We start from the raw sequence: 17,984 nt of genomic DNA, 5'->3' as shown, positions 1-17,984 counted from the left end.
GTTTTTATTTTTGAGTTTTGGATGTTTGTGACTGTTGAGGGTTTTACTTGCTTCTGCCGCTGAAAAATCACATTTATATAGGGAGACTTTACAAACACACAAAAACACAAAAACAAAAAATCTACAGGTAAACGTGCTGATTTTATTGGACTTGTAGATGTTTTAAAAAAGGCAACAACAAAGCCTGATACTGTCACTGTATTGCCCTGTGCACCCAAAAAAGTGCCATAATTTAAAATACCAGTAGAAAGAAGGGGTACAAAGAGAATCTCCATTCAACTTAACATTGGCAGAACTAGAGAATTACAAACTTTAAGCCAAAATCAACTTAGGTATGCTTTTGGACTAGTCTTTTTTGATTATTTAAGAGTCCAAACTCATCCTAAATCTGGTGCACACTGAATAATTGCACTCTGGTCCACTTTAAAAAGAGTCTTCTTTTACCTGCAAGTGAACCCTGGTGAAATGTAGCAACAGTGGGAATGCAGGTGGACTTTTCAGTAAAACAATGAACCAAAAATAGTAAAGGGATCCATTTTGACAATGATTGGGGAATAAAAATCTGCAAAAGCGCAATCATAAGATGAACAATGTGCTTTGGTGAATTGAACTTGTGGAAGTAGTTGAATCTCTTCGCATAACACAACATTCATAAAATGATGTGCTTCATGGACCAGTCTGCTCTTCCTATCTCCTATTGAGGGTGTTTTCTTTAAAAAAAACAAAAAAAAAAAACATACAATACCAAGATCCTTAATGATGAGCAGCAACAAGGACAAACAACACTTTTAAAAAAACAAAATAACAACAATAACTAAAACCCTCCATGTAACAAAACAGATGATGCAGCAGAAAGCATGACACTGAGCTGCACAGATTCAAGCCTGGATAAGCATCCCTGTTTTTTTGCATGACTGAGAAGTGAGTCACACAGTGAAGCAGGCCAGCTCTCAGCGGAGGAAACAGCGCCATAAGGGGAATGCACATGCATCCAGACTCCTACCTCCATGCAGTCATTACCAGATGAAATCCTCTTTTTTTTTTCCTCAGTTCTCTTGCTGACAGATACCTAAACTTCTGCTGACTGGAAACATCCAGAGATCTCTGTCAACGGCAATCTAGTCAGGGTCAAAGATCCTCAGCTGGAAAAGTTGGCAAGAAGAAGTGGACTTTGCGAGAACGAGGCACAAATGAATTGAAAGCACACAATGATACAGTCATATTTTCCATTGATATCAAAGCCATATGGGTGGATTTCATGAAATAGCTGAGGCAACTACATTTGGCAATGTTTAATAGATGAATTTGCAATAGAGAAGCCAAACAAGATTATATGGTTTCTTGTTGATTTTAATTATTTTAAAATGAAACAAAATTAGCTTTTTAAAAAGTAAGTATCATCATGTTTTACTTTATTTTTTCATCTCTTGTCAGTACTGCCTTTGCTGATAAAGTTGCACACAATTCAAGGGTGATTGTGAATCATCTCGGCAGATAATCTGACCCTATTTCCTGTGAATAAACTGTTTTTAACTGATGTATTTTCTCACGTATTTTCTTTAAAGTATCAAACTTTCCACAATTTCCCTTTCACAAACTCATGTTGCCATGCAAATATGTCACAGACACCATTCAAATAACTGCAGTGATGAGATTTTCTGCTCTACAGACCAGAACTGCTCATAACTAGCTAGTGAGAATCAGCAGACCTCGTAAAGAACAACAACATTACCCTTCTCCTCTGGAATGTCAACTTTGAAAACATTGGAGGGATCAGACACACTCACAGTACAGATGGCTAATTTACCATCCTCTGACTGTTGTTCAGCGCAAGTGAGCTCCTCAGACCTTTCATCTTTATTTTATTGATCGCGGTCTAAAAGAGCAATAGGGTTCTGGCTTATCCAAATGTTCCGACTTTAGCTGCTGATGAAAGTGCTTTGTTTAATCGCAATCTACTTTTATCCAATCAATGATAATTACAGACACAAATGGAGCAATCACAATTACTCACAAGAGGCTAAAAAAAAAAATGGCAACGTTTGCACACAAGCACACACACACACACACACACGAGCCGTCTCATTATTCCACCAGGCTTCATTAATCTCATGCAGCAATAAAATACTGAAACCACACGAGAGCTCATAGATAAAAGATGCAGAGCATATTCATATGACTACAAGTGTTTAAACTGCAGATAATAAACAATGCATTTACTTTAGGATCTGTTTAAACATTGGTGAAACTTGGATTGTTTATTTTTCTACTCCACAAAATAAACTTTGTGTAAGTTTTCTTCTTTATTATTATTAAAGAAATAGTGTTTTTGACAGACAAAACCACTTTACTTAAAAGCAAAACATGTGTGGCTTTATGGCTCCACATCCCTAACTGCATTGGGCTGTTCAGCCAACAAACAAGAGTGTAAATAACTTTAGTCTTATACTGATCAAGTCTAAAAATGCAAAAACAAAGGCAAACAAGAGCACACAAACTACAGCTAGCAAAGTTGATTTTTTTTTCCCTAAAGATACTCTGACTTGAGGAAATTGAAATTAGGTTGGACAATTCACTGTTCATTTGAAAGCCTCTTGGTTTTATTTGAATGCACACTTCACATGTATTGCGGCTAACGACTAACACAAGGATGCAAAGTCATGCAAACAAGTGGACGAAACCACAGAAAAGGCCTCTAGATGTGGGAGAACCTGCTTCGTTTTGAGTAACAGAGCATTATAATGCAGAAATAACCAACAGCACTGGAGCAGCTTGAAATAAATTTCCAGCCATAGTTTGGAGGCAGATGCACGCTCAGATGAGGTGAATGAAGACATAGTTGTCTACAAGTGGATGCATCAGAATAGAGCAGAAAAGGGAGCTTGTAGGTTTTGCATCAGAAGTACTAGCTTTTTTAAATAGGCTTTTTGAAATCTAATTCTGAGCTTAATTTGATTTAGATATGCCCTCCATCTTCAGAAAAATGCCACACGAACATGTTAAAAACAATAAAAGCACAATTTTCATTAAAGTGGGTCTTTCAATATTGCTTTTAAAAAGTTTGAAGAACAAGATCACTCTAGTCAAGATTTGTACATTTGTGAGAATAAGACTCTTTCCTACCTTCTGATCCACTATGGAGCACACCAAGTCCTTCACAGACGCGAGTGAGAGGTCACTGGCTTCCAGGTTCACCGTCTCTCGGGTCAGGCCGATCTGCAGCAGGAAGGACACCCCATGGAAGGAGCTGCGGGAGTTGGTGGGACTGGGTGCGTTGTGGCTGCCGTTGGACAAGCGCTGGTAGATTTGTCCTGGCGGGTGATGCGATTGGAGGCAGTGGAGGAAGGGTCGAGGTAAGGCAGGGGGTGAGGAGGCAGACATTGGGGGGATCTTCCAGTTATGACGTGAAACGCTTGAATAGTGGAAGAACTTCTTGGAAGGCGTCAAAAAAAAAAACAGACACGGCAGCTTCTCAGTGAGCGGCCTCCTTGTAGGGGGGATAGGTGGTCCTCATCAGTTACTCAGTCAGCCTTTAGTATGTTTTAAAAAAAAAATTTAAGGCAATCAAGATGATAGCATCCAACCCACCCACCTGAGCTCATGCATCATTTACTAGATGGGCAGGTGGAGATGAAAAAAACAGTCCTCTGCAGTGAAGTTACTGTGAAAAACGTCATATCCTGGAGTTTGGCTCCTTGTCTTCAGTGAAGTCAGTAATCCACATTGACCACAGGAGGCCTGTCACCACAAACACAAACAGAACAAACTATTTCAGCAGGAAAACAGTCACGGATGCAAGTAAAAGACATTTAAACTACTGTAGCTTTAGCAAAAAAATATAGCTTTTAAGCTTTAAGCTAGCTTTGAGCTAACTCAAGTTACCTTTAAAATGTTTTTTTCTTCTTCTTTCTTTCATTTTATTTATTTATTTATTTCCAACAAACCAGATTTAATTTACTCTGCTTAAGATTTGTAGTTTCCTTTTTTTAAACTTGCTTGTGCGAAAACGACATAAAACAGAGGAGTTGCTAGAGCGTATCACTGTACTACTGCGCTTAAACTTTCACACCAGCATCTGGAACCGAGGCTTTAGAACATCTGCACCCCTCCCACTTTCCCGCTGGCACAACGGTGTATAAATGTATACGGGTTGAACACGAACCGAGCAAAACAAGTTACACAAGCGCTGCTTTTTCCCCATTTCAGAGACCCTCTTTGTTACAACCGAGCTCTGTTTGTGTGAAGGGGGCTTAAAGCCCAACGACTGTGACGTTTCCGACACTAGTGTGACATTGATTCGGGTGTCTGCTGTTACCTTCACTCCCAGCGAAGGGCGCTTTTCTTTCCATTGCGGGGAGAGCGAAGATGAAACTTTTCAACTCCATCAACTGCAGACAGCGGAGCTTCAACTTTTATGGGTTTTTAAGAAGTCGAACTCGAACGCGGCGCAAAGTCCTTGCAAACATCAGGTGAAGTTACGTTCTGCCTCGCAAACAAACCGCGCGGTCCATTCAATTAATGCTATCTTTTAAGTCCAGATTGTAAATTCATGCGCATCTTATTATCCTTCCAGCTGTGACTACTCCCCCTGCTTGACGAGAGGGGGGGCAGCAGAGATAGATGGGATTTGAAGTCTCAAACCATCCCCGTCTAACTGCTTTTCTCTGGCGGCACAACAAAACTTGAACTACAGTCTATGTGAAGCAATGGCGCCGCTGAGGGGGCTGCAACCAGTGCGCATGCGCGCTTCTTTTCCGTTATTCAAACTTTAGGCCTGCCGAGGAGAAAAGAAGAAAAAAAAGACTCCACATGACCCGGATTGGTTTATAACACAATGTTATCTGAGCAGGAGTCCTCAAAGGCACGTTTGCTTTCAGGTCACAATAAATCAAAAACTGCTGATATTTATTTTAAAAATAAAGTTTCTCTACTTTCAAATGCTGCAATTTCTCTGATCTTTATCTACATATTAACTAAAAAGGTTCCTTTTACATTCTAAGGCTTCTACAAATTAGCATTCAAATTAAATCAGTTTATTTATTAAGTATTATTCACAGCTAAGGCCACATTAATGCCTTATACAGGAAAAAACTAAGATATGCACAATCATCACAGTTGAATTAATACCACATAACACGAGTCAAACTCAAGGCCAAATGTAGCCCGCCATGTCATTTTATGTGGTTTTAATTTCTTAAAATAAAAAATAAAAATTGGTGTTCATATTTAGTGGGAATTTGACTTGAAATTTCGGATTGGGCAACTATACATTAGGACTTAAACACTGTCCATATAACCTAACCTGACAGACTCAAATTTAAAAGGATTTATGCTAAAGTAACAAGCAAACATGTGTTTTCTATGCAACTTTAATTGTAACTTTAAAAATATATAATAAATAAATAATTAGTCGTTTAACAATAAGGAGTAGTTGGTTGAATGCTGTAAAGCATTCAACCCTTTGTTTTCCTGTTTCTCTTTATTTCTTTATTATTATTTACACTATCTTCCGCCGTTTTTTGACACTTAACTACTTCTACAATTTTTAACCTATTTTAACCATTCAACTTTTAAAATGTTCAGCTCCTTCAGCTTATTCCAGCTATGACTTTTGGTTTTTCAAATCCTTGTACTTTTTAAGATATTCCAGTTTTTCCGGGAATTTTTGCCCTATTAAAATGCATTGGGAACTTATGGTACATGAGGTTCGCGGTTCGACACCCGGTTCGGACGCTTCAAAATTTTCTACCTTTCAACTTTGAAAATATTCAAATCTTTCAACTTATTACAGTTATTACTTTTGGTCATTCAAATCATTGAACTTTTTAAGATGTTCCAGGATTTTTTGCTCCATTAAAATACATAGGGAATCACTGTGCTTAACCTCTTTTACAGGTTTTCACCTATTTTAACCATTTTACTTTTAAAATGTTAAGCTCTTTCAGCTCAGTTCAGCCATTTCTTTTACAAATTAAGCTTTCTTTCAGCAATACAGCATTCAACCCTGCATTTTCTTCTGGAAATGCAGCTCCTTCTAGTTACATTTATTTTTCCATTACATTTAGTTACATGTATAAGTTATATTTGGCCCTTTGAGGACAGCCACTTTGCTGATGTGGCCCTCGGTGAAAATGAGTTTGACACCCCTGCCATTTAAGATTATTTTGTTATAATTACATGATAAAATAAAACCAGTTTTATACTCTAACTTATACTATTAACTAGTGTGTGACAATTCACTCTTATCAATTATTTGATTCATTTTTTCATTTGTGGTTGACAATACGATTCACAATCGATTTTGGTTCATTTCAAACGATCCAACTTACTCACCTAAAATTAAGGACATCTACTGCCAAAAATTAAACCAGTGTGACTCAAAGATAAATACCTCAGTACAAGTGAAGTTTTCCAGATTCCTTTTATTTCTTCCAAACATAATCAAGTGTAAATTAAATGTGTACAAACAAGTAAATGAGAATTAATGGCAAATGTATTCACATTCTAGTTTCACTAAGTTCTGCCCACTGTTGCTTTTCCACATCAAAATAATATCAATGGAACATTCTAGCACACTGTATGATCACGTGTCTTTACAAAATTCATTGTTTCCACACATTGGACTGTAATGACGGCTTGATCATTTTTTGCTGCCATAATGTGTTTTACTCGCAGTGACTGACTTGGTCGTTTTCATGTAAAATAAATGTATTTGAACATAGATATAATTGATTCATTTCATTTTGAAACAAATTTATAATGGTATAGATTGATTCGATTAACAACTTGCCTCCGAAAGATCGATCTGGTTTGATTGTAGGAATGCAAATCGATTCATCAATTAATCGTTACACCTCTACTGTTAACAGAAAAACCTTGCAACCGTCACAATTAAAAATGTGTCTTAGCTCTTGGACCAAAAAACAAAGTTCCAGATTGTGCTTTTGAGCAAATGTATTAAGCAAAATTCAACCAAGATGAAGGGAATACATTCAAGTAAAAAGACTAATAGAATTGACTGTAATAACAAGCAATTTATTGATGGAAACGTATTTAAACATCAATATCGAGGAAATGAGGGATCTATCATCTTTGCCCATGCCATTAAGCCTCCAGAGATGTCTTTGACTGTTATTCCATCCACTTCTTCTCCACTCATCTTCTCCAGAAGCTGCACAGCTTTCTGGGAGTCATTGCCCAGTTTACAGACCACATAGACTGGAAGACACCATAAAAATAATGTAATATCTGCAGACATTTGAATGACTTTCTACTAAAAAGGTCCAGCGGGTGGACAAAGCTGCATTAACAAACAGCAAAGACTCAATAAGAAACAACAGCTGATCGATGCAGAAGACTGTGCAAAGTGATAAGCTTTAACTTCCCTGCTAAACTCACAGAGAAAGCCACAAAAATGACATTTTAACGTTAATTTCTGTAAAGCAGACCAGCTGTTCCGACTTTCCATATTTGTTTTGGAAAAGAGGTTACCTAGCAACCCCTTTACAACCTCTCTGAAATGGTCCTACTGACCTGCACTGAGACCACACAGGGGTCTATGCATATATACAAGTGTGTGGAACTGAAGGTGCACACATGGATCCTCAACTGGTATACCAAGTTACCTGGCGCCTGCTGGTCACCTGCCATCTGTTGTTTCACTTGGCTGATTTTCTCTTGAAGTAACTGGATATCTTTGCTTTTCTTCTCCTCTAAACTGGAGAGGGGAATATCTGGTAGCAACATAAGGATCACTAATCACTCAGAATCAGAAACAGGTGCAAGTTTATTTCAATTTATTATCCAACAAAGTGGGAACGTTTCGGCAAAAAATAAAAGGATACTGAGTGAGGAAGGTAAGCTGCAGATTTCCACTTCCACTAGAGGGCGCACATCCAACAAGATATGGGGTCCTGTGCTGTCTCTTATTGATTTATAATCCTAGAAGTTCATGTAAACATTTATCAACATGCAAAAACTATAAACCACTTTAAAAAGGCTTATTCTTTGGGGGAAAGCAGCTAATTCACATCTTTAGATTAATTAAGGAAACCAAAATGATTAAAAGAAAGGTTGCATGGATTTGTAATTTCGAGGCAATGCCAACATTTTAACGGATTTTCCCTTAAATTACAGGAAACCAAACTGTTTCTAACTGGAGTTCCTTGCACAATCGGTTCTGAACCCCAATCAATCATGATTCCCATCTCTGTGCCTAATGACTAAGCAGGTTTTAGAGCTGCAATTCAGCAGAAATAAAAACAGATGCAATTCACTAACACTGCTCTCAGAGCCAAAGAGAACATGTTATTTTTTTCCCATAGAAAATCTACAGTTGCATTTCAAGTCATTTCCCATTTGAGGCTGGGTCAGCGGTGAGATGTAATCAGTTTATTATGAATACACATAAAAACTGGCAAAATTGTGCATAATCATACAATGAATGGGGTTAAACACAATGAGTCACGCAATGACCGAACATTTGGGCAACTATACCCTACCTGCACTGTAATCCTCTGATCTTTGGACAGCAGGTTAAGCTTGCGGCACTGGAATAAAAAGGTGGGAGAATAATTGGTAGCACTTTAGAAAATTTCACGATAATGACCTTCAGTTGGACCGAGAACTTTTCCTTCAAAAAGCAACCTTTCAATATAAATCCCAAGCCTTTCTTCTGTAACCAACCTTATCTGTGGCAGCGGACCCACAGAAAGCCTCATAATCAACCAGCCGGGTCACACTGGGGATTTCTCCACACACCACGCAGCTGGGCTGTTTGGGCCGCAGCCTGATGGACCGGAATCTGGCATTTTGAGCATCAAATAGCAGCAGCTGCTGACCACAGGCAGCTGGCAAGGCAAGCTAAGGGAAAGACTTTTGGCTTTTTACGTGTGCTTGTCTTTGTATATATTATTATGAGGGGCTTATTTATTTATTTTTTGCATTGGTGATTAACGTACAGCACCTTGAGATGTTTTCTTAAGATGAAAGGTGCTATATAAATAAAATTAATTTGACTTTGGCAAAAACTGTAAAAGAAATCTGACTATAGAACCTATTTAGTCTCCTACTGGAGCCTTTAGAGCATGGCAACATTCAGGATTTTAGTGGACAATAGCTGGAAACCTTCTGCAGGTATCAGTACGTGTATTACAATGCAATGCAAAGCAAAGGAAAAGACATGTCTGTTCTTGTCTGTGACTGTCAGTATGAACGATGGGACACAGAAAGAACAAAAATCCTATGAGGCAAACAAATGGTCAGAAGAATCCTTTGAAAGCAAAGAAAATGTTTTCATTTTTATTATTTTTTGAACTAACACAAAATTTACCTACGATGAAGTCATTTTCAAAACCGTATACATTATTTTATTTCAAAACTGATTTAAATCTGAAGAAGTGGTGCTGCATGAAATGTGGGAGTCACAAAACTTAAAGAAAGGATACTGCCTTGCCCAGAGGCAATTTTGAGGACCTCCAACGCTTGAAGGCAGCCCATTATCCCTGGAACTAAAAAGTGGGTATTTAAAAAAAAAAAAACAAATAACTACTTGGTTCTCTTAGGTAAAGACCTCTTTATAAAGTCAGGAGATCAAACTCACCCACTCCTAACACGCCTCCATCAGAACAGTTGGTGACCGTCTCTGGGGGTGGGGGAACAGGGTACAGGCACCTATAGCAGGGGCCTCCGTGGTAATTATACACAGTCAACTGCACACACACAAAGAAATACTGAAAACTGAAAGCAAAAGATGAAGAAAGAGAAGTGATTTCCAGCTTACCTGTCCCTCCATTCTTAAGGCACTCGCTGATACAAGAGGCTTTCCGCTGAGAACGCACGCATCATTCACCAGATAACGGGTGGGAACGTTGTCCGAACAGTCGGCCACAATGTCATACATGAGGTCGGGAAGTCAAGGTGCTGTTTCTCAGCATAAATACACACTTTCTTAGTAAATTAAAAAAAAATGTTTTACCTGGGCTGGTATTTTGACTAGTTTTCAAGTGGAAAACATGACTGAGGATACTGTTGAACAAGCTGCAAGGCATTTTCAGGAGAAAGCTGCAGGTGGTAGGGAATACACTCAACACCAGAGTTTAACCTGTAGACACATGACGACATTTTTTTTAGTTCAGAGAAAACAAAAAAGACAAAAACATCCTATTAAAATGTAAAACCGAACAACATTTACTTGTTTATCCCTTTCAAAACAGTGTTAGTAACAATCATCACAAACAAGGACATCCTAAATGCACAAATAACCTTCAAAGAACGCTAAAGTTTTTTTAATAAGTTGTGTTATATCAGGGGGTCAGCAACCTAGGGCACGAGGGAAAGACAGCAGCACGCGAGGGGAGTAACACCATAAGCATTTGATCTGTCCTCCATTGGTATCTTCCAAATTTGAACTAAATCAGGTTTGAGTGATCATCGCTTCTCCCAATAATCGTTTTCCCTATGGCGTCATAAGGAAAGAGTCGAATCCTGCAGCACTGTTATTCTGACCCCGCCCACAATAAATAGCCTATAAATACTGCCTCTTTTTCGCATAAGCCTTCATGAACAGGGTTTAAAGCAATGCTACTGTAAAATGAAAATGTTATCATGATCCTGAGATTTTGAAATGTTGATGACGGAAGGGGTTAAGCGCCGCGTGCGTGTGTGGGAAAAGTGCGACGCGAATCCATGAGCTGCAGCACACGTTAATGACTGCATCGCTGGTTTTATGGTCATGTTTTTGGCATTGCGGCGGGACAATAGTTATGAAGTTCAGTTTGTTGAGTAATAGCATAGCAAGGTCAGATTATACCCAGACTTTTTTTTTCTGTTCTGACAAATGTTTATGAGAAATGTGAACAAGTTTTTTTTACTACAACAGCTGATCACCATTCCATTTACATGGGGGTGAAAAAATGAAGAATGACGCTGTCCAAATGAGAAAAATGTTTATTACTATGATTAAACAAACTAATGAAAAAGTCAAAACATTTAATTTTACATGCAATAAAAGCACGATCACAGAATTAACATTAGGTTGTTCAGGCCGTCTCATAATGTTACAAAAGATCAATAAGCCAAAAACATACTCGTTTTTTTGTTTTATGTTAATGGTTGTGAGGTTGAAATATTCATGGTATTTTGTTCTAACGTATCCAACCTGATTGCTTTACTATTTGTTTCAAACAAACATAGTTTCAATAAACTTTGACCCATTTTCCACGTGCAATATTGCTATGAAAGCACTTTTTTGAGTCAATGTCAAGATCTGTTTTAAAAAAAGTGAATTGTCCTGCTGTTTGTGAGTTAAATAAAATTTCCGATATTTTTGAAATGTTTTTGTATTTCTTTGTATTAGGGTTTGTATCATAGTTGGTGATGGCACAGTTGTTATGGAGAACATTTCAAATTAGCCCTTCATGTCACAAACGTTGCTGACCCCGTGTGCTGCTGTATAATCGTTTGTTTTATGTCTGGAACTCGTCAAACACTGAACAAGTTATTTTCCGGAAAAAGACGCCCTCTTGTGGCTACAGATATGTACAGGCGGCCCACAGAGGCCCACTGTGAGGTTAAACGGCACTCCAAACTGCTGCCTTTAAAATAACATGTTTACACAATATTTGTCGACTGAAGAGAAATGTATGACCAAATATAACCTGTGGCCAGACTGGGAAGCGCCAGCATCCATTACCAAGCAACCAAAGAGTCAGCAAAAGCCTAAAAGCACCCCAATTATTGCAGCTGCCTGACATTTTCCCTGTGAATATCCAAACACTAAATTCCATTTTTTGTGTTATTTGGGCTACTTTGAGATTGATATACAAGCTTAATTCTTTTAAGCATCTTCATTTAAAAAGTTGGGATTGATCCGTGATTGTTAGTGACTTCTAACCTAAATCCATTAAGTTTGTTATGTGACTAATGAACACTGATTAGGCACCTTATAACTGATCTTGCAGCAGATAGAGCCTTGGCTTGGCCCTGGTTCTCTTCTCCATGAAGCACCTGTCTGTGGAGGTTACTGAGCTCCACTTCATCGTAGTCCAGCAGGCCCAGGCGCCCTGGAGGAATGCAAAGCTTTATGAGCAAATCAGACTTAAAAAGTGCCTTTGAAAAAATCTGTGGGTACAACAAACATGCCTAAGAACCTAAGATCCATACACATATGGTGTTAAAATAAAACACCCAAAAGGCAAATTCAGTGGCCACAATTATAGGAAGAAAAGGGTTTTCCGAAAAATGTATCAGGATTATAATTAGGGAAGAAGAAAAAAAAACCTAAACATTTCAAACAAACTTCATGTTTCAAAATAAAACACTTTAATGTCAAGCTTCTCTTTAAAATCCAGGTGAATTTTGATAAACTAGACGAAAATCAAAATAACTACATAGAAAACTAAACTTGTTTGAAAATAAAAGTGTAAAAAACAGATGAAAATAAACAAAAAATAATTGCAACCTTGAGTTATTTTTGAATTACCATAAAATATAAAACGTGAGACTTACAGTGGAATCTTGCTGAAGTCACTGCTTCAACTGTTTCTTTTTTTCTAAGGATCTATTCAGACTAGACACCAGTGGTCTGCTTTAAGTGAACCAGAGTTGACTCATTTTCAGTATAAATGAAAATGAAGCGGTTAGAACGCTCACTTTAACACAGCTTCTTCCATGCTTACATGGTTTTTGTTCACAAGCTTTGGTCTGCATCAGAATGGTCCGCTTGATGCCAGTCTGAATACAGACCAAACACAAGGTTCGGGACTCGATCTGGAACAAAGGATTTTTCCAGTCTGAATACACCCAAATATACTAAAATCTAGGTTGGTTCATCAGTTGTAAGCTCTATTCATCAGAACTATAAGATATAAACACGTAAAACTTAACAGTCTGAGTGTAACAAATCTATAAGCCAGTGTTTCTTGCTAAGTTTCTTACATTCAAATGATCCATGTCTCCTTGTCTTATCTTCAATCAATAGTAGTTTCACTCTAAATCAATACAATTTTACAAAAGGACTCAAAGACAGCTTTTACACTACTGCAATGAATATATTTATTGCAATAGAGACCTATATCATGCTTTTCTCAAGCCTTTCAGAATAAACTATATCCATATATTTGATAACATATTTGGCACATTAAAGAACGATTTTTTAAATTAAATATTCATTAGTTTTGCGGCTCATTTTCCGACCCAGAAGTTAAGACGACTCGATCTTTGAAGGCTCTGGCTTTCGCTCCTTTTGGGTGCCGCCCATTTCATGACGTCAACCAGCGATATATATGCGGATTGTCACGACAGGGGTAAATAAAGCACCAGTCCAGAGAGAAGGTTCACCTCTTACTGCTGGTTTTTGTCCAGGTGATGAAGCTAAAGTTTGTTTTGAAGTGACCAGAAGTTCTCTTTTAGGCATGCAGTTATCACTGTGGTCTATAACTTTTTAATGCACACCCAGCAGTCAATCAGAATCAAGTATCCATCCAGACAATGGTGTAAACTATACTTAAAAGCTCAAAAAGTTGATTTTGCATGGTATAGGCCCCTTTAAATATTGCTACAAACCTTTGATTGTTTAATCTGCAGCTCCTGGAATTGTGCCATGTTGGACGTTTTGAAAACGTGTATTTTAGTCATCGGGTACGTTAGGTATTTATTCTAGTTTGTTCCTGTCTTACCCATTCTAATACTCATTTCATTTTTGCAAATATTTTTTTAATGAATGACGGACTGTTCAAAAAGGCTCCCTCCCTCCGAGAAACTAACCTTGTATTAGATGTATCATGAATGGACATATTCACCCAAGGTGCTTACCTATTCCTGCTGCTGCCAAGTACTGTGCCAGGGGGCACCCCAGTCCACCACAGCCCACAACCAGCACTGATGTTTGGGATAATTTTAGCTGCCCTGCAGACATTCAAAGCAAACAAGATATATTTAGCTAGTTTGCAAACTTCACCTAAGAGGGTTTGTATGAGTTTTTTTCACACCGACGCCGTCTGAAAGGGTCAATACCTTGAACACCTAAATCAGGCAGAAGAAGCTGCCTGCTGTACCGCATTATGTCCTCGTTGCTGAGTGAAGGCTTGGCTGTCAGGGGATTTAAAGTGGTCACTTTATCCTGTATCTTCAATTCTGAAGCCTGGTTAGAATGTTATAACAAAACAGGAAAACTATTACCATAGAGTCTGATAAATCTTATCTGAAATACACAATTAATTTCCTGATGTTTGTCTTTTTGGATTTTATAATTCATGTTTCAATCTAACATTTATCGATAGATACAACAAATACATAAGTGACACATTTTACAAGGCCCAGGGTTCTACATAAGCAGAGTACTCGAGTAAATACATCTAATGTTTGTCTCATCTAAAAATAGAAATTTAAAACTAAAAGGCTTCAGAGCTGAGGCTGTATTGTTCTGTGGCTCATTCTGAGCCATAGTGGTTTTAATAGATATAAATCATGTATTTTTATATATCAATATAAAAATGTATGTCTATTATTCATTTCCAGTTTGAGTGAAAGAGTAACTTTTATATTGCGTATATTATTCAAACGAGATATCTATTATCAGCTGTCGCTTATATGTATGGAAATAAATTAATGTCTGTGTTGTGGAGTCAATAAAGTTATATTCTAGTCTTTTTTTATATATAAATTAGAAACATTTAATGATGATTTAGAAAAAACGTTTTTAAATAAGAGTTAAAATATGAAATAAGGAAATCATAATGTGCCAGATCAGGGTCAGTAAAATAAAAGCTTTATAAAAAATAAAACTTTAGACATATTGATGAGTGAAAGAATTAAAACCTATAGTTTTATTCAATGTACTCCAATAGAAGAAAATCACTTTGTTATTCTATATATTAATAAATATTACCACAGAGTTTAAATATATTAGGTGATAAATGAATGTTTAGTCTAGATTTTGTTTTGTGGAGATCCAGGTAATAAACTTATTCTAATTGAACACTAAACATTACAGAACATGGGTTAAGTGACCATTAACAAATTCATTCATTCATTCATTAATAAGCGTTGGCGAACTTTACTAGTTAAAACTAGGCTAAACAAGCTATGCTCAAGGCTAAACAAGCAATGCTCAAGGACATAAAAGCAAACTATGACACGGAAGTGGTTGATTAAAGTCGAGCCAAACAGACTTTAGGACCGTCGTACCTTTTCCACTCGTGCTGCTAGTTTACTTCTGAGAGCAGCAATCTCTTTTTCTTTCTCCTCCAGCTGCCTCTTCAAACTGCACATTTCGTTATCCATCGCTGTTAAACGCGAAAATCGCACCAGCAAAAAAATTACAGTAACAAAATAACCACAATAGTAAAAATAATAGTTTAAAATGTAACTGCAAAACACGAATGTTGTCATTCGAGGTGCACGCTACTAACTTCCGGGTTGACCGCGTGGGAACTGGATCACGTGGGAAGTGACGTATGAGATGACGTTCATAATAAAACAAAGTAAAAACATAAACGGGGAATCCGTTTTCATAATCCTTAATATGTATGGTCACAATATAATAGCACAAACAAAACAATTAGCCACAGATGTTTACAATATTATACAGACTTTTATAAAGAAATATAAAGATGCAATTCTGATTATTGGGGGAGATTTTAATGATGCCCCAAATGATTGTGTGGATAGATTTCCAGTAAGAGCTCTAAACTCTCAATTTAAATTGACTGATTTCTTAATTGATAAACTTTCCCTCATTGATGCATGGCGTTTTCTCAATCCTAATAGCAAAGAGTTTACCTGGAGTAACTCTCGTAAAACTCTGCAATCAAGAATAGATTTATGGTTAACATCCTGTAATTGTCTACAATATATAACTAATATTTCACATTGTTATGCCCCATTTTCTGATCACAAAATGATAACTATCCAACTAAATGGTTCAAAACACAAAACAAACAATAAATTAAGAGGATATTGGAAATTTAATAACAAATTACTTGAAGATGAACATTTTGAAAATTCCATTAGACAAGAAGCAAAACATATATTTGGAAATAAAAGCATGAATGCTAAGCAGAAATGGGAGTTCTTTAAATTTAAAGTTAGATCCATAGCAATTGAACGTAGTAAAACTCTTAACATAAACAAACAGGCCAAAGAAAATATGATAATGGAAGCTATACAGTCTTTATTACACAAAACCTTTCTTTCTGATGATGAAAAGACAAATTTAACCCAGCTTCAAAATGAAATAGATAAATTATACATCGAAGCTGCAAAAGGCGCCTTCATTCGATCTAGAGCAAAATGGCTAGAAAATGGAGAAAAAAATACAAGCTACTTTTTTGCTTTAGAAAAACGAAATTATAAAAGAAATACAATTACAAACTTGAAAATTGATAATAATATTGGTACTGATCCAACAGAAATCGCAAACCATGTAAAAAGATTCTATGAAGAATTATATATTTCCAAATTTAATGAAGAATACAGTCAAAAGTTTTTAGGTAACCTAAAAGAACACATCCCTTCTATTTCAGACACATTCAAATCTATCTGTGACGATCATTTAACTAAAGATGAGCTGCTTAATGCTTTAAAAAAGATGAACAATGGGAAATCTCCAGGAAATGATGGTCTTTCTAAAGACTTTTAGTGTCACTTTTGGGATGTTATCAATCCTCATCTAATGGAGATGTACAAAGAGTGCATTGTACAACAAGAAATGACAGCTACAATGAAACAGGGTTTAATAACTTTAATACCCAAACCAAATAAAGACCCTGTTATGATAGAAAATTGGAGACCAATAACTCTTTTGAATGTGGATTATAAAATATTAGCTCTTGTTTATGCCCAACGATTGAAAAGTAATCTACACGAAATTATTAGCGAGACTCAATCTGGTTTTATGAAAAATCGACATATTAGCAATAATATAAGGTTAATTTTGGATTTATTAGACTATTCAGAACACATTGATTCTGAAGCACTCATTCTTTTTTTAGACTTTTACAAAGCTTTCGACACTGTAGAACATCCCTTTCTCTATAATGCACTGAAATTATTTGGCTTTGGGGAAAATTTCATTTCTATCGCTAAAATGTTTTATAAAGACATTAGCAGCTCTATTCTTCTTTATCCTAATACATCCCAAAGATTCTCCATAAATAGATCAGTACGCCAAGGATGTCCAATTTCTCCATTTTTCTTTTTAATTGTTGCAGAACTACTTTCATTAAGAATTAAAAATTGTCCAAACTTATTAGGTTTATCTATATTTCAGAAAGAAATCAAAATAACACAACTAGCAGATGATACTGCATTATTCTTAAAAGACAGAAACCAAGTTGACCTTGCTATAAGCACAATTAACTCCTTTTCAAATGCTTCCGGATTACACCTTAATTTAGGAAAATGTGAAATATTAAGTATTAAAAACGTAAAATATGAAAAAATTCATAGTATCCCAATTAAAGATGTAGTTACATATTTAGGTATTAGTATAACTAAAGACATTAAATCTAGACAAAAGCAAAACTTCTCCTTGAGAATTAAAAAAATGCAGGATGTTATGAATATGTGGCTTCAACGAGATCTATCTATTTTTGGCAGGATCCTCTTGACTAAAGCAGAAGGGATCTCAAGAGTAGTTTATCCTGCCTTATCTTTATTTGTTCCTGATTCAACTTCCAAAGAAATAAATAACCTCTTAGTTAACTTTACATGGAAAAATAGACGTCACTATCTCCAGAAAGAACAACTTTATGCCCCCTCATGTAAAGGAGGGTTTGACCTCATAAATTTTTCTGATTTGAATTATACATTTAAAATTAACTGGATTAAAAAATGCCTTCAACACTCAAATTCAATTTGGTATTTCATCCCCTTCAATATTTTTAATAAAATTGGTGGCCTTCAATTTCTATTAAAATGTAACTATAATATCAAAAAGATTCCTGTCAATCTCTCAAATTTTTATCAGCAGGCTCTTCTTGCTT

The 17,984-nt window shown here is 36.5% G+C and overlaps 2 protein-coding genes across 2 annotated transcripts in view; both read right to left on the bottom strand.

The window, feature by feature from the left end:
- The window catches only part of LOC101160371 (serine/threonine-protein kinase D3), a 32,369-nt gene extending 27,774 nt beyond the window's left edge, over positions 1 to 4,595 (bottom strand). The window contains exons 1-2 of the mRNA XM_004082635.3: positions 4,316 to 4,595; positions 3,124 to 3,738 (exon numbers count right to left, since the gene is read on the bottom strand). Of these exons, the coding sequence (XP_004082683.1) occupies positions 3,124 to 3,381 (258 nt within the window). The 5' untranslated portion in view covers positions 3,382 to 3,738; positions 4,316 to 4,595. The remainder of the gene's footprint in view (positions 1 to 3,123; positions 3,739 to 4,315) is intronic.
- Positions 4,596 to 7,014: 2,419 nt separating this feature from the next.
- Positions 7,015 to 15,449, bottom strand: mocs3 (molybdenum cofactor synthesis 3). Its single transcript, XM_004082377.4, has 13 exons — positions 15,187 to 15,449; positions 14,014 to 14,140; positions 13,813 to 13,905; positions 11,942 to 12,062; positions 10,028 to 10,102; positions 9,782 to 9,899; positions 9,602 to 9,710; positions 9,447 to 9,509; positions 8,686 to 8,849; positions 8,502 to 8,549; positions 7,845 to 7,941; positions 7,626 to 7,733; positions 7,015 to 7,218 (listed from the first exon to the last, which is right to left on the bottom strand). The coding sequence occupies exons 1-13, from the start codon at positions 15,388 to 15,390 to the stop codon at positions 7,061 to 7,063; spliced, it is 1,485 nt and encodes a 494-aa protein (XP_004082425.1). The 5' UTR covers positions 15,391 to 15,449; the 3' UTR covers positions 7,015 to 7,060.
- Between the last annotated feature and the right edge of the window lie 2,535 nt (positions 15,450 to 17,984).

Source organism: Oryzias latipes, chromosome 22, assembly GCF_002234675.1.
Source record: "Oryzias latipes chromosome 22, ASM223467v1".
NCBI lineage: Eukaryota > Metazoa > Chordata > Actinopteri > Beloniformes > Adrianichthyidae > Oryzias > Oryzias latipes.
This window is presented reverse-complemented; position numbering and strand designations above follow the sequence as displayed.

Bases quoted from the DNA above. Each gene is read 5' to 3' on its own strand.
- mocs3 (XM_004082377.4), bottom strand. From the start codon at position 15,390: ATGACAACATTCGTGTTTTGCAGTTACATTTTAAACTATTATTTTTAC. The intron at 14,141-15,186 runs GTACGACGGTCC...CATTCTAACCAG, and splicing joins TAGCAGCACGAGTGGAAAAG to GCTTCAGAATTGAAGATACA. The intron at 12,063-13,812 runs GTAAGCACCTTG...GCATTCCTCCAG, and splicing joins CTTGGCAGCAGCAGGAATAG to GGCGCCTGGGCCTGCTGGAC.